This window comes from Protomyctophum parallelum (assembly GCF_964188405.1).
Source record: "Protomyctophum parallelum genome assembly, chromosome: 8".
NCBI classification, from domain to species: Eukaryota; Metazoa; Chordata; class Actinopteri; order Myctophiformes; family Myctophidae; genus Protomyctophum; species Protomyctophum parallelum.
Window position 1 is genome coordinate 26,225,480 of NC_139703.1, and position 14,713 is coordinate 26,240,192.

The window sequence follows — 14,713 nt, forward strand, 5'->3', positions numbered from 1 at the left end:
CCCCTCCAACAGTCAGAAAAGAACAAAGCAAGCATTAATGGACACGTCTCTGAGTACAATCGACTGTTCTCGTATTCATTAAATTGAAGGCAATTTATACATTTTTGTTAATGATTACATTTTCAGTTCATTCTTCATATCTTACTCTCATTACTGAAAGTACGAGCTAGGCGAGTATGATTTGTGCTCACTGGTAAAGATAAACACACACACACACACACACACACACACACACACACACACACACACACACACACACACACACACACACACACACACACACACACACACACACACACACACACACACACACACACACTACAGTTAATTGTCTGGGAATAGCAAAGTTCCCGGTTAATCGATCCCCACCACTCCTCCCGTAAATAACATTTTGTTAACCCTTTATATATATATATATTGCTGTAAAAGTATCAGATTTCACACGAGAACCCTGCAGTGAAACAAAAGGGACAAAAATTATACTACTCGGGATCATTTTGAACTTGGAAAAACTGGAAATACATTACACCTTCACAACATGTGTTTTCAGTTCAAATCGGATGCCGAGACAATCAAACCAAGCTATGGGAAAATTAACTGGAACCAGAAAACGGGTATAACTTTACCACCTTTGAAAAATGGGACACGCTAGTCAAATTACAACAATAGAAAAGCAACACAGCCCATCTCCCTTTTACCTTCCGTAGACTGTGTGACAGTGCTTGCCCCTTTAGGAGACCGAGAAGTAGGTGGTCATGAGTTTATTAATTCCAATGGGAGAGGTGAACCTGAACACAGCTTCTGGCCATTTTGTTTGCCCCATATGTCAGGGGTTCTCAACGTTTTTGGCCGGGGACCCCCAGGAAATGCTTTGGCAATGTCTCGGGGGACCCCCGCCCCCCCTCCCGACCCCCAATATAAATTGACTGCTACAATAACCTTAATAATAGATGTACTACTACTATGTGTACTATGTAAACTCTTCATTACCACTTTCCAGCCATATTTTCTTTTAATAATTTGGGGACCCCCAAAAAATAATTTGGCGACCCCCTGGGGGGGTCGCGACCCACGGGTTGAGAAACCCTGCCATATGTCACTGAACTAAATGTTGGATTTATTCTTCACAATCAACATTCTGACATTAAAATTCACATTTTCAGAAAGACAGGATCTAGCAACAGTAATATTATGTCTGCGAGTCGAGATCTATAAAATCAGAATGGTACCCACTTAGGACGCATAATACGCAGAGCCAATACGCTACAGTTAGCCGCAAGAAGCTCCTATAGGTCCTATTTGTAATATCTGGAATCTAGAGTAGCAACACCAACCCTGGACAGCCCATCCAAAGATAAGTCCTATCCGATTGTTTTAAACGTTAAATTCACTCACTGGAAATCACTCAATGGTCCCACGTCGTATACCACTGATTATAATGCAGGAGGCAGCAGGATGATGCATTATTAAAAAACCAGCGCCTCCCAAACGCCAACACGTACACAAATAATCACCTGCACAGACTGCACAGATAGAGAGAGAGGATATTACAGCTGCAATGTTGGTGAATGTATATTGTTTAATATAATCAGATCTTTTCTCTTTGGATGTATGGGCTGGGTTGGTGTTGCAATTCTAGATTCCAGATAGGATCTAAGAGTTGCTTGCGGCTAGGCTACGGTCAAAGGAATGACAACCGAAACAAAACAATGAGTCAAACAGCAGCCGGGTATGGACCTAAAGCAGTATAGGGCTCGCCATGCCGCATACTAAAATGACTTGTTGCAACCTTACCTGAGATCAGATTCATACGAGGTTTCCACTGGACACACACTGGTCTGATTAACACTTAACAAAAGAAGCCAGGCAGGTGGGCAGAACCACAAAGGGATTCCACCACACAATTATGCCCAACAAAGCCAATCTACTGTAGAACAAAACGCAGACAACTAAGTATGCTGTCTTAAAAAAGCTGACTTGTGAATGTTATTAACCAAGTTAAGTAATGATTTAAACGGCATACCTGCAACACCAACACCTTGACTGAGGAGCCAAAACAGTGAGCACAGGAAAAACAGGTGAGTTATATGATCTGACCCTGATTAAGGAAGTGGTTGGGGAGGAGTCAGGCCAGAGGCTGCATTCACTGACACTGCACATAATACTCAATCCACTTGGGGAGTATATATCTCACCACACCATCGATGAATGACTGAATAAAGAAGAACAAAGTTCATGTTTTGAAATGGCCCATAATAATTATGTCAAAGTATAGTCCTGATCTAATAGTTATGGAAAGACATGGCGGCATCATGCGAGTGAACCCACCAACGTTCCAGAGTTAAAAGTGTTATGTACGCTACGGGCTGAAATGAATGACTGATCAACAGTTGCAGGAAACATTAATAAGTTGCACACTATTCCTCGCACCATCGCAGGAAATAGCTGATCTATACAAGCTTACAATGACACAGCATTAACTTGCAGATCGGCTATTTTCATTGAAGTGATTTAGAGAGAGATTTACGGTACCGTAGAGGCAAGAAAGGAGGGGGCCAAGTACATACAGTACACCTGACCTGTGGGGGACAACGTATATGGGGTTTAATTGGTTCTCTTTATCTACTTTTGGGGAATCGTGTGCTGCATTTGAAGACAGTGTGCGGGGTTTTCTTTTTCTTTTTCAGTACACCAGACCCTCGTTTGGGTTTCTGCTCTTCTCCTACGCACCCGTCAACTTTGTATAGGTGTGCAAGAGACCTGCTTTTCAGGTAATTCATGACAAAAATTATAGAATCATTCTAAAGGGTTCACAAACATTCGAGCACAACTGCGCAGCACAACGGCAGTAAATAAAGTAACAGTGTAATTAGAGCAATGGGTGCTTTAGTCGTAAATTTGGAACAGCTCTCACAACCGACAGCTCTTTTGGAGTGAGATAAGACGAGACAGGAGGGACGTTTCATCCGCAGCAGCGTACAAATGTTCAAAAGCGCTCAGGCGACGTTGCTCCGACATAGCTGACAGACAGTGGCTGAATGACTAAAAGACCTGTTTCAGGGAGAGGAGGATGTTAACACATCACACTGAGACGGGAACAGCCCCAAACGTCTCTCTCAGAGCCATCCACAATTTAGTCCTCGTGAAAATATGAACACTGATTTATGGCTTATCCTCGCTGACTCACATTCTTTCACACGCGACACACACACTCTCTCTCTCTCTCTCGCTCTCTCTCTCTCTCTCTCTCTCTCTCTCTCTCCCCTCTAAAATCCGTGTTTAAGTATGCAAATGTGACAAAATCATCTGAGTCGGTGCACTCAGCATGCAGGCGGGCAGCTGTTAAAACAGGGAAAGGGCTGGAAAAATCATAGAACCAATCTAATCTAATTGGAACTGATATTTTGGGGCAATGCATCACCGGAGTGATACATCTCTTGCTGTGATTGTGTGTGTGTGTGTGTGTGTGTGTGTGTGTGTGTGTGTGTGTGTGTGTGTGTGTGTGTGTGTGTGTGTGTGTGTGTGCGTGCGTGCGTTTGTTGTCATCTCTGTTAACTGGCTTCCCATACAGGTTTTAATCCTGCAGGGGACCTCAAAGAGGATTAAAGGTCATGTTAAGCTCTGGGCCTGGACTTGTGGGGACAATTAACACAAGTGGCATATGGTGCGCTGCCACCTCATCGCCCCAAATGCAATGGATCTCACCGCATCCTGCTGCCCCCACAACGCATTTGCTATTTGGAGTAGAAGTCTGGATTATTATTCATCATACAACGGAGTGATGAAAATAGTAAAATACAGCCTACAAACTATGGTCGCAATGTGACATTGCTGTGAGCTTGTAGGCCCGCTGTCTCCAGCGCGTGACTCCATCCATAGTCACGCGCCTGAATATAATTTGAGGATGTAAAAAGTTAAACTGACCAAAATGGACCATGTCCATCTGGGTCAAAAACGTTAAAAATAAATAAAGATTTATTGCCTTTTTATTGGTTTTATGCTTTTGTGGTCGATAGGACAGTAGACTGACCAGAAATGGGGAGTGACTATACGTGCAACGGGCGGCGGTATTGGGATTCGAAATAGCAGATCTACAAGCTCATAGCGCGCCACTCGGTGGGGCGCTATGAGCTTGTAGATCTGCTATTTTTCAATAGCTAAAGCATAACATGATGCTAACACCAAAATGGGTTCCCGTTCAGAATGGGTTATTGATTGATTGAAATATTTATTAACAGTTTGCAGAATTACAGTACAATTCAAGAACAACTCAATACAAAGACTGTTAACTGTGAGTGGACGACCCAATAAAGCTAAAGCATTACACTTGTTTATCACATGTGGTAGCACAACTAGACCCACAAGAATTCACGTCCCGGGACCAAAATGTAATAAAATGATGAATTAACCAATTATTCAGGGCCTTCGTACTTAAGCCCTATTTAATAGTGAAAATAGCGGATCTACAAACTCACTCAACTTGTGCTGTGACACGCTGTGAGATTGTAGATCTGCTATTTTCATTATATTTAAATATATATATATATATATTTCTTGCATTTCTTTCGATTCTATTGCGTCGTGACCCATACAAACAGTTCTATGACCCACAAATAGGTCCCAACTCGGTGTTTGGGAGCTGCTGATTAAATGAACACTGGGGGTTTACTGTTGCAAGGTTCATATTAAGTGCACAGCAGGGGTAACGAGATTCCCATGATGCTGTGATGTCTTAGTAAGTAAATGCTTGTTTCTGACTCATGCGCTGTCTTTAAGGACAACTTAAGTTTTTTTCAACCAAGGATCACAGGATCTACTGAATGTGAAGGCAGACTACTGGGGGGAAGCCACACTGTGTGTCATAGGCTCAGTTTGACACATTCAGTAGATCTCTACTGAATGTAGGACTATAGTAAATAATACAAACAATTTATTGCCACATTTTTTTACATACATACATATTTAGGCACATGCTCGAATGTCCTTTAAGCCAGTTAAAATAAAAAAGACACAAAGCTTGTTGACAAACGTGTTAGCATGGTTACCTCTCCAAACGCATTCTCTTGTGTCAATTCACTGTATTCACTGTATTTTCACGCCCCAGAGCTTCATTTATCCACTTCAGTGGTGCATAAAAATGAAAGGGAATTAATGTGTTGGAAAACCTTGAAACGCAGTTGTATTTCTCCAAATGAGCTTTATAGCAACATCCGACTGATTTCTGGTACAGAACAGAAGGTCACATTAGCTTCTATATGCTCCCCAGAGGAGCTCATTAGCAGTACAGTACTGCTGTCGGATTCGGTTTTTACAGTGGCACCCGAGAGAGGCCTTGACAGAGACAGACCAGATCCCACAGCGCGCTGTGTGCATGCAAACAGGCACGATGTGATGGGGGGGCTGGGGGGAACGGGACGAGACGGGACGACTACGTCCCTAGTGTCTCAAAACAGAGACATTGTACTTAAAATGTGCAAAGACTAGAGCTTAATTTATACTTCGTTGCGTGCTGTGTTGTGTGCTGAAAGTAGGAGAGATCTACAAGCTCACAATAGCCTGACCCAAACAGAGACATTTCTCGTCTAGAGGGGCGGGTCGCGCCTCAGAAATGCGCGCACCCTGATTGGATCTCATCGATCTGTCCGTCACCCCCGGCCCCTCCTCTCCCCCCTAGTGCAGCGCTACGTCACATCATTTAGAGCGACGCCCACCCGGAAGGGTTGACTCCCACTTTTAGACTGGTTCAGCCCACGGATTTTTCCAGGCTTTCATCTTTCGCGCAGACGAAATGAAAGCCTGGGTATCGAGGCTAAGCTCACAACGCGACACGCCGACACCACAGCACACTGAAGTATAACGTCCGTGGCTCAGTAAGTACTGTATGTGTAAAGTAATGAAAATCTGAATAAAAAACAAGTTAATATTTCAGTAAAAGCACAGTCACAATACAGAATATTTAGGTAATTAGTATGGTATACGTTTTGGGATGCACACGTCTGCGTATGTGGCACTGAAAACTTCACACAGATTTATCGATGTGATTTGTGTCTGGTTTAGTTTGTAGTTTTTCACTGACGTGCGTCTCAGAACCTCACATTCGTGCGTCAGAACCTCAGACACACACAGGGCAGATCAATGAACAGTATCAACTTGCCCACTGTGAGCTTCTCACTTGTTAGGTGTGTGATATCTTTTGATGGATCTCTTAACCCATTGTTTGTTTCATACACTATGTTATAATTTAGCTATTGAAAAATAGCAGATCTACAAGCTCATATAAGACTCATAGCGCGCTACGAGCTTGTAGGTCTGCTATTTTTGAAAAAATCGTGAAAATGTGGCGCAAATCCTGACAGAAAACTGTCAGGATTTAGACATAGACGTAGATTTGAGACATTTTAGAAATTTCGACGTCAGGCCTAAATGGGTTAATATCTTACCAACAGCAGGATGCATCCACCACATCGTTCCGTCCACAGGCTGTTGAGAGCCACTGTTTCATGTAGGCCTACAGTATTAATTTGTGACAGTTTCCTGACATTAATTAACTTTTGGCTGTCATATGAAAGTTTTTTATGTGGAAAAGGGAGGGGTACTGTACATCTCCTTGTGCTTGCAGGGAGCGCTGAGCCTGCGTGAATGCTCTGTCTCTGTCTGTTCTTCTCCCTCATTTTATTTTTTCAAATAACGCTGAACTGCTATACGTGAGGGTACAGACTGCTGTGCCTGTTTTGCGGGTTTCTCTCTGCAGTAACAGTTTGTGGCTGAAGTGTTGCAGGTGCCGCTGCAACATTTATGCAACGCCTCATGCTGACCTGAGATCAGACCTCATGTTTCTATATCAGTGCATGTTCTCAATATTTCATGTCCAGGAGCCCAAAAATGATATGTAATTGCGAAAGCACTGAGCACTAACTATGAGACCCTGCAGATCATGTCTGTCTGTGTGTCTGTGTGTCTGTCCCGCTGTGACACCACCCGCCCGCCACCAGAGGGCGCAGCTGTAGCACACACACACACACACACACACACACACAGGGCGCAGCTGTAGCACACACACACACACACACACACACAACCACACACACACACACACACAAACAACCACACACACACACGAGCTGCGTTCGCTTCCCGCGTTTGCGCGTCTTACTTGTATATATACCACCGACCCCATCTGAAAATGTGTTGTTCCAGGGACCCCCCCTTGAAGCAAAGATTTGAGTTAAAAACGTTCGCTCTGAAAGAATATATATTCAAAGATTATAAAGAATTTCACGATTAAAATAAATAGCAGACGGTGTGCTATTTTTCAATAGCTAAAGTATAACATAATGCTTAAAACACCAAAATGGGTTAAAGTCCCCCCCCCCCCCCCCCCCCCCCCATGCACAGACCAAGCAGCAACGTTGAAGGATTTAATCTGGTTTGTGACCTGTCTCGTGTGTCTCATTTCTACTCTCTCTCTCTCTCTCTCTCTCTCTGAGACACACAAATACATACTGTAGGTTTAACACACAGGCACTCACTCACACACACACACACTCACACAATATTTCACTTCAGTCTTCTCTAGCCCCTCGTTTAGATTGTGTAAGTGTTGCTCTTGATGCCTGGTGATTGTTTGCTCCGCGACACCTGGGTCAATTGGCACACTGGTGCCGTGGCGTGGCGTGGACGGATGGACCGAGGGCCATTGTAGGGTTTGTGCTGAGCTCTAATTGACGTTAAGTGTTTTGGGGCCACAACTCTACTTCATTCCAGCACAAAAAATAATCGCTGGGCAGGCAAGAGAGGGTCAGTACACACATAGGCCTAGATTTTGAAGGTGCGTTTTACTTATGGTAATACATAAATTGGCCTCGCTCTGCGCACATTCGTATTATGAAAGGCATATCGGCCCGTGTTGAACGCACTCGGCCCGTGTTGAACGCACACACATTATGGCATACGGCGTTCCTGAATATTTTAGCATTGTGGGAGTGTCCATATGTTAATTATTTTCGCTTTGCGCAATTTGCTATTAAGCCCCTTGACCTAAAGACACTCAGCGCATAACGATTAGACGTGGGTCTGACCACCTCATAAACCCAACAAGCACTGTTTGATTTGACACTTGAGCGGCTCTGGGAGGCTGGTAGAGTGTTGCCATGTCTGTTTATTATAAGCGGCTTCTTTTTCTGTAAAGTTGCTTGTAAATATTGGTAGTTGTACTATTTTGTGGTTGCTTTTCTTGTTTCTAAAGTGGTTATTTGGGCTTTTCTCCTAATGTTGTTTAAACCAGTGATCCTCACACAGCACATTCCCATGTCAAGGATCCCCAGATGAATGCATTTGCCCAACTATAAAGGACGGCTAATCCAAAAATTAAATAAAAAATTCCAAGATTACTTTTGAAAATAGCAGATCTATACCAGCTCACAATGCATCACATTCATTCATTAAAACTATGAACTCTGACTGCAGGGGGATATATATAATGATCATTATAACAATGTGCAAGAACATATTTTAAAAATGTTGCAGACCCCTGTTATATGCGCTTATTTTTATAGACCTATTTACTTATTTCTATGAGACATGGCAACAGCCTTTTTTTGCGTCTTTCTTTTGTAAAATGTTGAGATTAGAAACGGCCATAATTCTTTCATTTCTTAACCTTAAAAATAAATAAAAACATCTCCATAATCCTTGGGAACTTTGCTTTCATACGCTGTATCACACCCGATTCAAGTCTTCTTAAATAAAATGCTACGAGCGAACTCAGCGAAGACCATACCATCGGGGCCACAGCATTACGCAGCACGCATTCAACTCATTCCTTCCTCGTGATTTGAATGAAATAAAATATAATAAACGTTATTTTACTGTTTTTTTTTCAATAGAAACAAATAAAGAGCGTGTGTAGGCTACTGTGTGCAAGTGCAACAGTGCATATACATGCATGCACTAGGCTATATTTCTTCCGTGTCGGGATGGTGATTGAGCTCTTCAAGTTCACAGCCCGTTTGTCTTTCTTTTTCTTTTTTTAAATATATTTTTTGCGGCTTACGCCTTTATTGATTTTTTAAGGGATAGAAAGTAGGCTGACAGGAAACGGGAGAGAGATGGGGGGATGACATGCGGTAAAGGCCTTGTCGGGTCCGGGAGTCGAACCCGCGGCACACCGCGACTGGATCACCAGTCCGGTGACCAGACCGTTACGCTACGGCCTGGGCCAGCCCGTTTGTCTTTCATAAAAAACTTTGATATTAGCCTATAAACACTCATGGTTCTCTCATTTCTCAACCGTTTTATTAAATGTAAAAATCTCCATATTCCTTAGGAATCTTGCTTTCATTCGCTGTATGGTACATGGTTCTATCGTTATCGAATTAAACAATATCAAACGAACTTGCATGTTCGGGGGTTAGACGATTCTGGGAACATTACGCATGGATTGCTAATTTGCCAATATGCTGCTATCTACTCGCAGTTCCATTCCGATCTGAAAGGTATAGGTGGGTCTGTTCTTTTGAGGCATAAAGGTGACAGCATGCAGTGCAATAGGAATAATTAACCCAAATGTGACAAAGGCATGTCATGTCTTCTATGGTGCCAGCCTGAAGAAATGTAATACCACGATCCCCAAAGTGCGCATTCCGTATGTGACATCAGCTGACTGGTAAAGAGAATAGTACGGACATGTTGATTGGGTACGTCTCAAACACGCCTTAAACACACCCATGACTAATTCAAGGCCGTTTTGCGCACTGCACGGGGTGTCGAAAGCGCTTCTTAACATGCTTAAAATTGCTATATGACTTTCCACACGCCCCCAGCTCTAAAAACTGTAATATGATTAGTAATATAGAAGTAAGTAAAATAGAAGTCCTAAATGGCACCCATAGTGTGTGTGTGTGTGTGTGTGTGTGTGTGTGTGTGTGTGTGTGTGTGTGTGTGTGGGTGTGCGTGCATGCGTGCGCATGTTGGGGCATGTCTGTGTTCTCAAATCATGTTCTCTCAAAACAATCGATTCCCAGCAACCTAAAAACAGGTGTTTCTGTGTGCGTGCGTGTGTGCGTGCGTGTGTGCGTGCACTCACTCGCAGGCACGCACGCAGTCACGCGCCTGCATATTTGCGTGTGTGTCCATGGTGTGTAGCTTATTGATGTCTCTCTGTGACCCTTTGACTATTAGTGCAACCGGATAACCCGCTGAACTCTGACTCTGGGTATAAGAATATCCTTGACCCTGACCCTCCAAGAATACCACCACCACGCACTGGGAAACACTCCCGCAGGGTACAAGCACCTCAGAAAGAAAGAAAGACAAACAGGGGCCATTTTGGGGTCTGTTTTCACACACCCCAGAGTAAAAAATGAACATTGGGGATCTTTTGCCGTGTACAAAGGAGAGTGAGAGGCGGGCTGTGATTGGTCCATACCTGGGATAGGGATGACAGGGATGCTCTCATTGGGCACCACCCTGGGCGAACTGCTATCCTCCACATAGAAGTGTGCCGTCTGAAAACAGCGCCTGCGAGACACGGTGCACAGAGACATGCATTCAACGTTTTGACATTCTGCTGTACAGACACGGTGCACAGAGACATGCATTCAACGTTTTGACATTCTGCTGTACAGACACGGTGCACAGAGACATGCATTCAACGTTTGACATTCTGCTGTACAGTGCTTGAGGAAGACAATCGGGGTTTGGGGTCAACGGCATTGCAGCAACAAGACAACACAGGAAAAGGAATTTCCAATGAAGAAACAATAGCAATATTTGGAAATCACAATAACTTAATATACGTATAAGACAGACAGACAGACAGACAGACAGACAGACAGTGAAAGACACAAAGACAGGCAAGAGAGAACAAAAGAACAGATAATCCAAAAGATTGAGTCAGTGTGAACGTGTCTTGTCATAAGGCCAAAGTAAACACAGTCGGCACAGTAGCTCACTATTGACATGATTTGCGCACGCACGCACACACACACACACACACACACACACACACACACACACACACACACACACACACACACACACACACACACACACACACACACACACACACACACACACACACACACACACACACACACTAATGTGACAGAAATGTCTGCTGAAGCAAGATCAGAAGCATGAACTCTAGTCAACAAATAACTTGGTAAATAGTCACACAAGTAGAGTGGAGAAGAATGACGTAGTAGTGCCTCAAAGAAACTACAAACAATTAACCTAGAATCTGTCTAAAGAACATGCTTTGTATAAAACCCAAACACGTAACAATTCTAAAGAACAGAAGTGTATTTATTTTTTATCTTTTTTATGCTGTGTTCCCTATGTAATGTTATGTAAATGTATTCCACTGTTTGCCTGTCTGTTTTCCGTTTCTTGTGAGGACTGCGGATGAAAATTAGCAACTGTGCTATATCCGGTGTATTTACCATAGACTGTATGTATTTACGTCCATGTGACGTCCATTAATATACATTGTCCTGTCCAAATAAACAAATAAAGTAAGAGTAAAGTAGAACAAGTGACGTAATACAGTACAGTATGTGCATAGTAAAAAGTGGACAAGAAGGGATACAAGGAGCGAGGAGTGCTATAAGGGTGAGGTTCAGTTTGAAGAGGTGAATATAAGCAGAGAATTGAGATTTAAGGCCTATTCATACTACAGTTTTAAGGCGGTAAGGTGACCACCAAAACGATGATTAGTAAAAACAAGAGCGATGTGTTTGGCTGATGGCTGAGCTTATATACCACCACAGCGTGACCATGAGACGTCATGTTGTAGGTTTTGGTGGTCACCTTACCACCTAAAACTGCAGTATGAATATAGGCCTTAACTCTGTCGTTATTCCACAGTCTGGGAGCCAGGACGGAGAAGTCTAGGATGTGCGGAGTGTTGTCGAGGGTATTTTAGAGAAGGCTTGAACAGCCTTTCCCGTGTTGATCTCATAGCGCGGCTTCCCACTCACTGAGATCAGCCTGTGGGTGTAGAGGGTGTTTATGTGTTGACGGCAGACTTGCAGACACAACACGTTAATCCCCTTCTAATGCCCGATTCATACTTAGCCGCACAACGGTGTCCCAGTGCCAAAAATAGCAGATCTACAAGCTCACAGCGCGTTACGTTGAATGGGACGGACTACAGTAATGCGCAGATTACGGTGTGTATAGTCTGTAGTGAGACCATAAGTTACCGGTCAGAGAGGAGCAGAGAAGTCACGAATCTCATGGTATAGAGAAAGAAGAAACTGGTAAAAAAAAAACAATGATTGAACAGCTGAGAACAATTAAGAGCTCGTTCTCCACCGCAGAGATGATCAGACTCTTTTTTAGCAACTACTGGCCATGCTAAGCTAAACGGGCTAGCACAGGGACCCAGCGGAGTCCAGAGGTTGTGCTGCCGTGAAGCCGGAGGAGGAGGAGCTCTAGTCCATATGATGGCCAAGGTTATTATAGTTTGGGATTTTCCATTATACTTTGGTTATACTTCGTTCAGACTTATTTCTTTCTAATTCAGTTAGTTTTAGTTCGTTTTTAGAGCGGGGTTTGCGATAGTTTTAGTTTAGTTTTTATTAGTTTTAGTGCTGGTTTTAGTTTAGTTTTATTTCTGCCCTTTTCAATCCTGTACCTGACAAATAAGTCAGGTGCAGGATTGAAAAGTGTTGTGTGATAAAAACCCAAGAAAAGATAACATTCAATACAAAGAATAATCAGTTACAGATCAAGCTTATAAATAACTCGATAAAAACAAAAACAAACTATATTTTGTCTATCATTTCAGTTAGTTTCAGTTTAGTTTTGTAAACACACAATACAGTTTCAGTTAGCTATGGTTTTTCTTTTCTTGTTTTTATTTAGTTTCAGTTAACGGAAATATTTTTTTTTATTTTAGTTTCCGTTTTTGTGTTAGTTTGAGTTAACAGGCTTGATGAAGGCTCCGTGGTGCGTGTGTCTGCTGGCAGCAGCGGCTGCAGGCCTCAGCCTGGCACCAGCCCGGCAAGATGTGGAATCCGTACCGCTGGACTGGAGCCTTGAATTGCATCCGGACAACACATCTACTACTCAAGACATCACTGGCCTCCTGTGGAAACATGGCCCCAGTAAGGTGGCAGAATGGGACGAGAGCTACGGGCCTCACCACGTGGAGTACTATGGGACGTATAAAGAACGCACGGAGCTGAATAGCCACACGGGACGCTTGGTCGTCAGACACGTGACCGTAGACGACGGCGGTGAATATTCCGTGGAGGTGAACGGCCGACTGCAGGGCAAGACGTACAAGGTGGAAGTGATCGAATACCTGCCGTGGGACGCGGTCCTGGAATTGCGTCCAGACGCTATCTCAGTCGCCGAAAACATCACCGGCATCCTCTGGAGACACGGCCCCCGGAAGGTGGCGGAATGGGACGACGACCGTGGCCCTGACGTGGATTACCACGGGACATATAAAGAACGCGCCGAATTGAACAAAACAACGGGAACGTTGGTAGTCAAAAACATGACCACAGAAGACAGTGGAGTGTATGCGATGGAGGTAAACAACGGCCGACTGCGGAGCAAGACGTACAGGGTTGAAGTCGTTAAGAAGGTCCCGAAGCCGGTGGTGGCCGTCCAGCCACCGGCTTGTTCGCCCTACTACAGCGGGTGCACGCTCGGCTGTCGAGGGGACGCCAACGACTCGGGCTCGGTCACCTTTCGCTGGATCTGGAGGGAGGAGGACGGAGGGACCTGGATGGCGTCCGACTCCGAGGAGCGGCCCGCGCACTGGTACATCCGCAACAATCGCCGGGGGAGGAGGGTTCAGGAATACTTCTGTGAAATGAAGAACCCGGTCAGCGTGGAGCGGAGCGACGCCTTCCGCAACCCGTTTGTCCACAAAGGAACCACCGCCATGGCTGTTGTTATTGTAATCGGACGCGTTAGTCTCGGTCTTGCCATCTCGTTCACGCTGATGGCGCTGACGGCGTGTTTCGTGATATGTAACCACGGGTCAAGGCGTGTTGCTCATGTCGGAGCAGCCACGACTGAACACACGGCTTAGCCCATTCTGACCTGAGATCAGATTCTAAAAAAATTCTTGTACATCCTGACAGTTTTCTGAAAAAGCTATGTTTCTGTGTCAGTCGTTCTTCGATTTTTCAAAAATAGCAGACCTACAAGCTCGTAGATGTAGATCTGCTATTTCTCAATAGCTAAAGCATAACATAATGCTTAACCACGGAAGAGTGAATTCCACTAACAAAAAGTCCACAGCCAAATACATATCATTTTGAGGATCCTTGGCACGACAATGTTGTTGAACTATATACTGTACTGTGTGGAGAATATTTAGAGTTAGAATTTGAAGAAGCTGCCTCAGGTCTTAACGGGTATAAAGCGAGCACATTATACATGTATATTATGTAGTGATGCGCAGGTATAGCGGTTGTTGAACCCCAGTCTCCCACTCGCTAGACCGACGTACAATCTAATGAACCTAGAATACAGAACACAGAATAACTCTTCCTACTTCCGGGCTGCTTATCCCCACTTTCTTCATACTGCACGTGTTACCGATGATACTAATTAAGGCTCTGTTCCATTTCGTTAGTATCATAGGCAACACCTGTGAAGGAAGTATAGGGAAGGGGCCCAAACATTTAGATTCTCGTAGAGGTTTTTTTCGATTCTGACGAATCTCTCTACGAGAGTCTAAAAGATTACC

The 14,713-nt window shown here is 44.0% G+C and overlaps 1 protein-coding gene across 1 annotated transcript in view; it reads right to left on the bottom strand.

The window, feature by feature from the left end:
• Positions 1 to 14,713, bottom strand: part of LOC310862978 (receptor-type tyrosine-protein phosphatase gamma-like) — a gene marked incomplete at its 3' end in the record, with an annotated part of 434,985 nt that overhangs the window by 23,498 nt on the left and 396,774 nt on the right. The window contains 1 exon segment of the mRNA XM_083771100.1: positions 10,427 to 10,518. Within this exon segment, the coding sequence (XP_083627226.1) occupies positions 10,427 to 10,518 (92 nt within the window).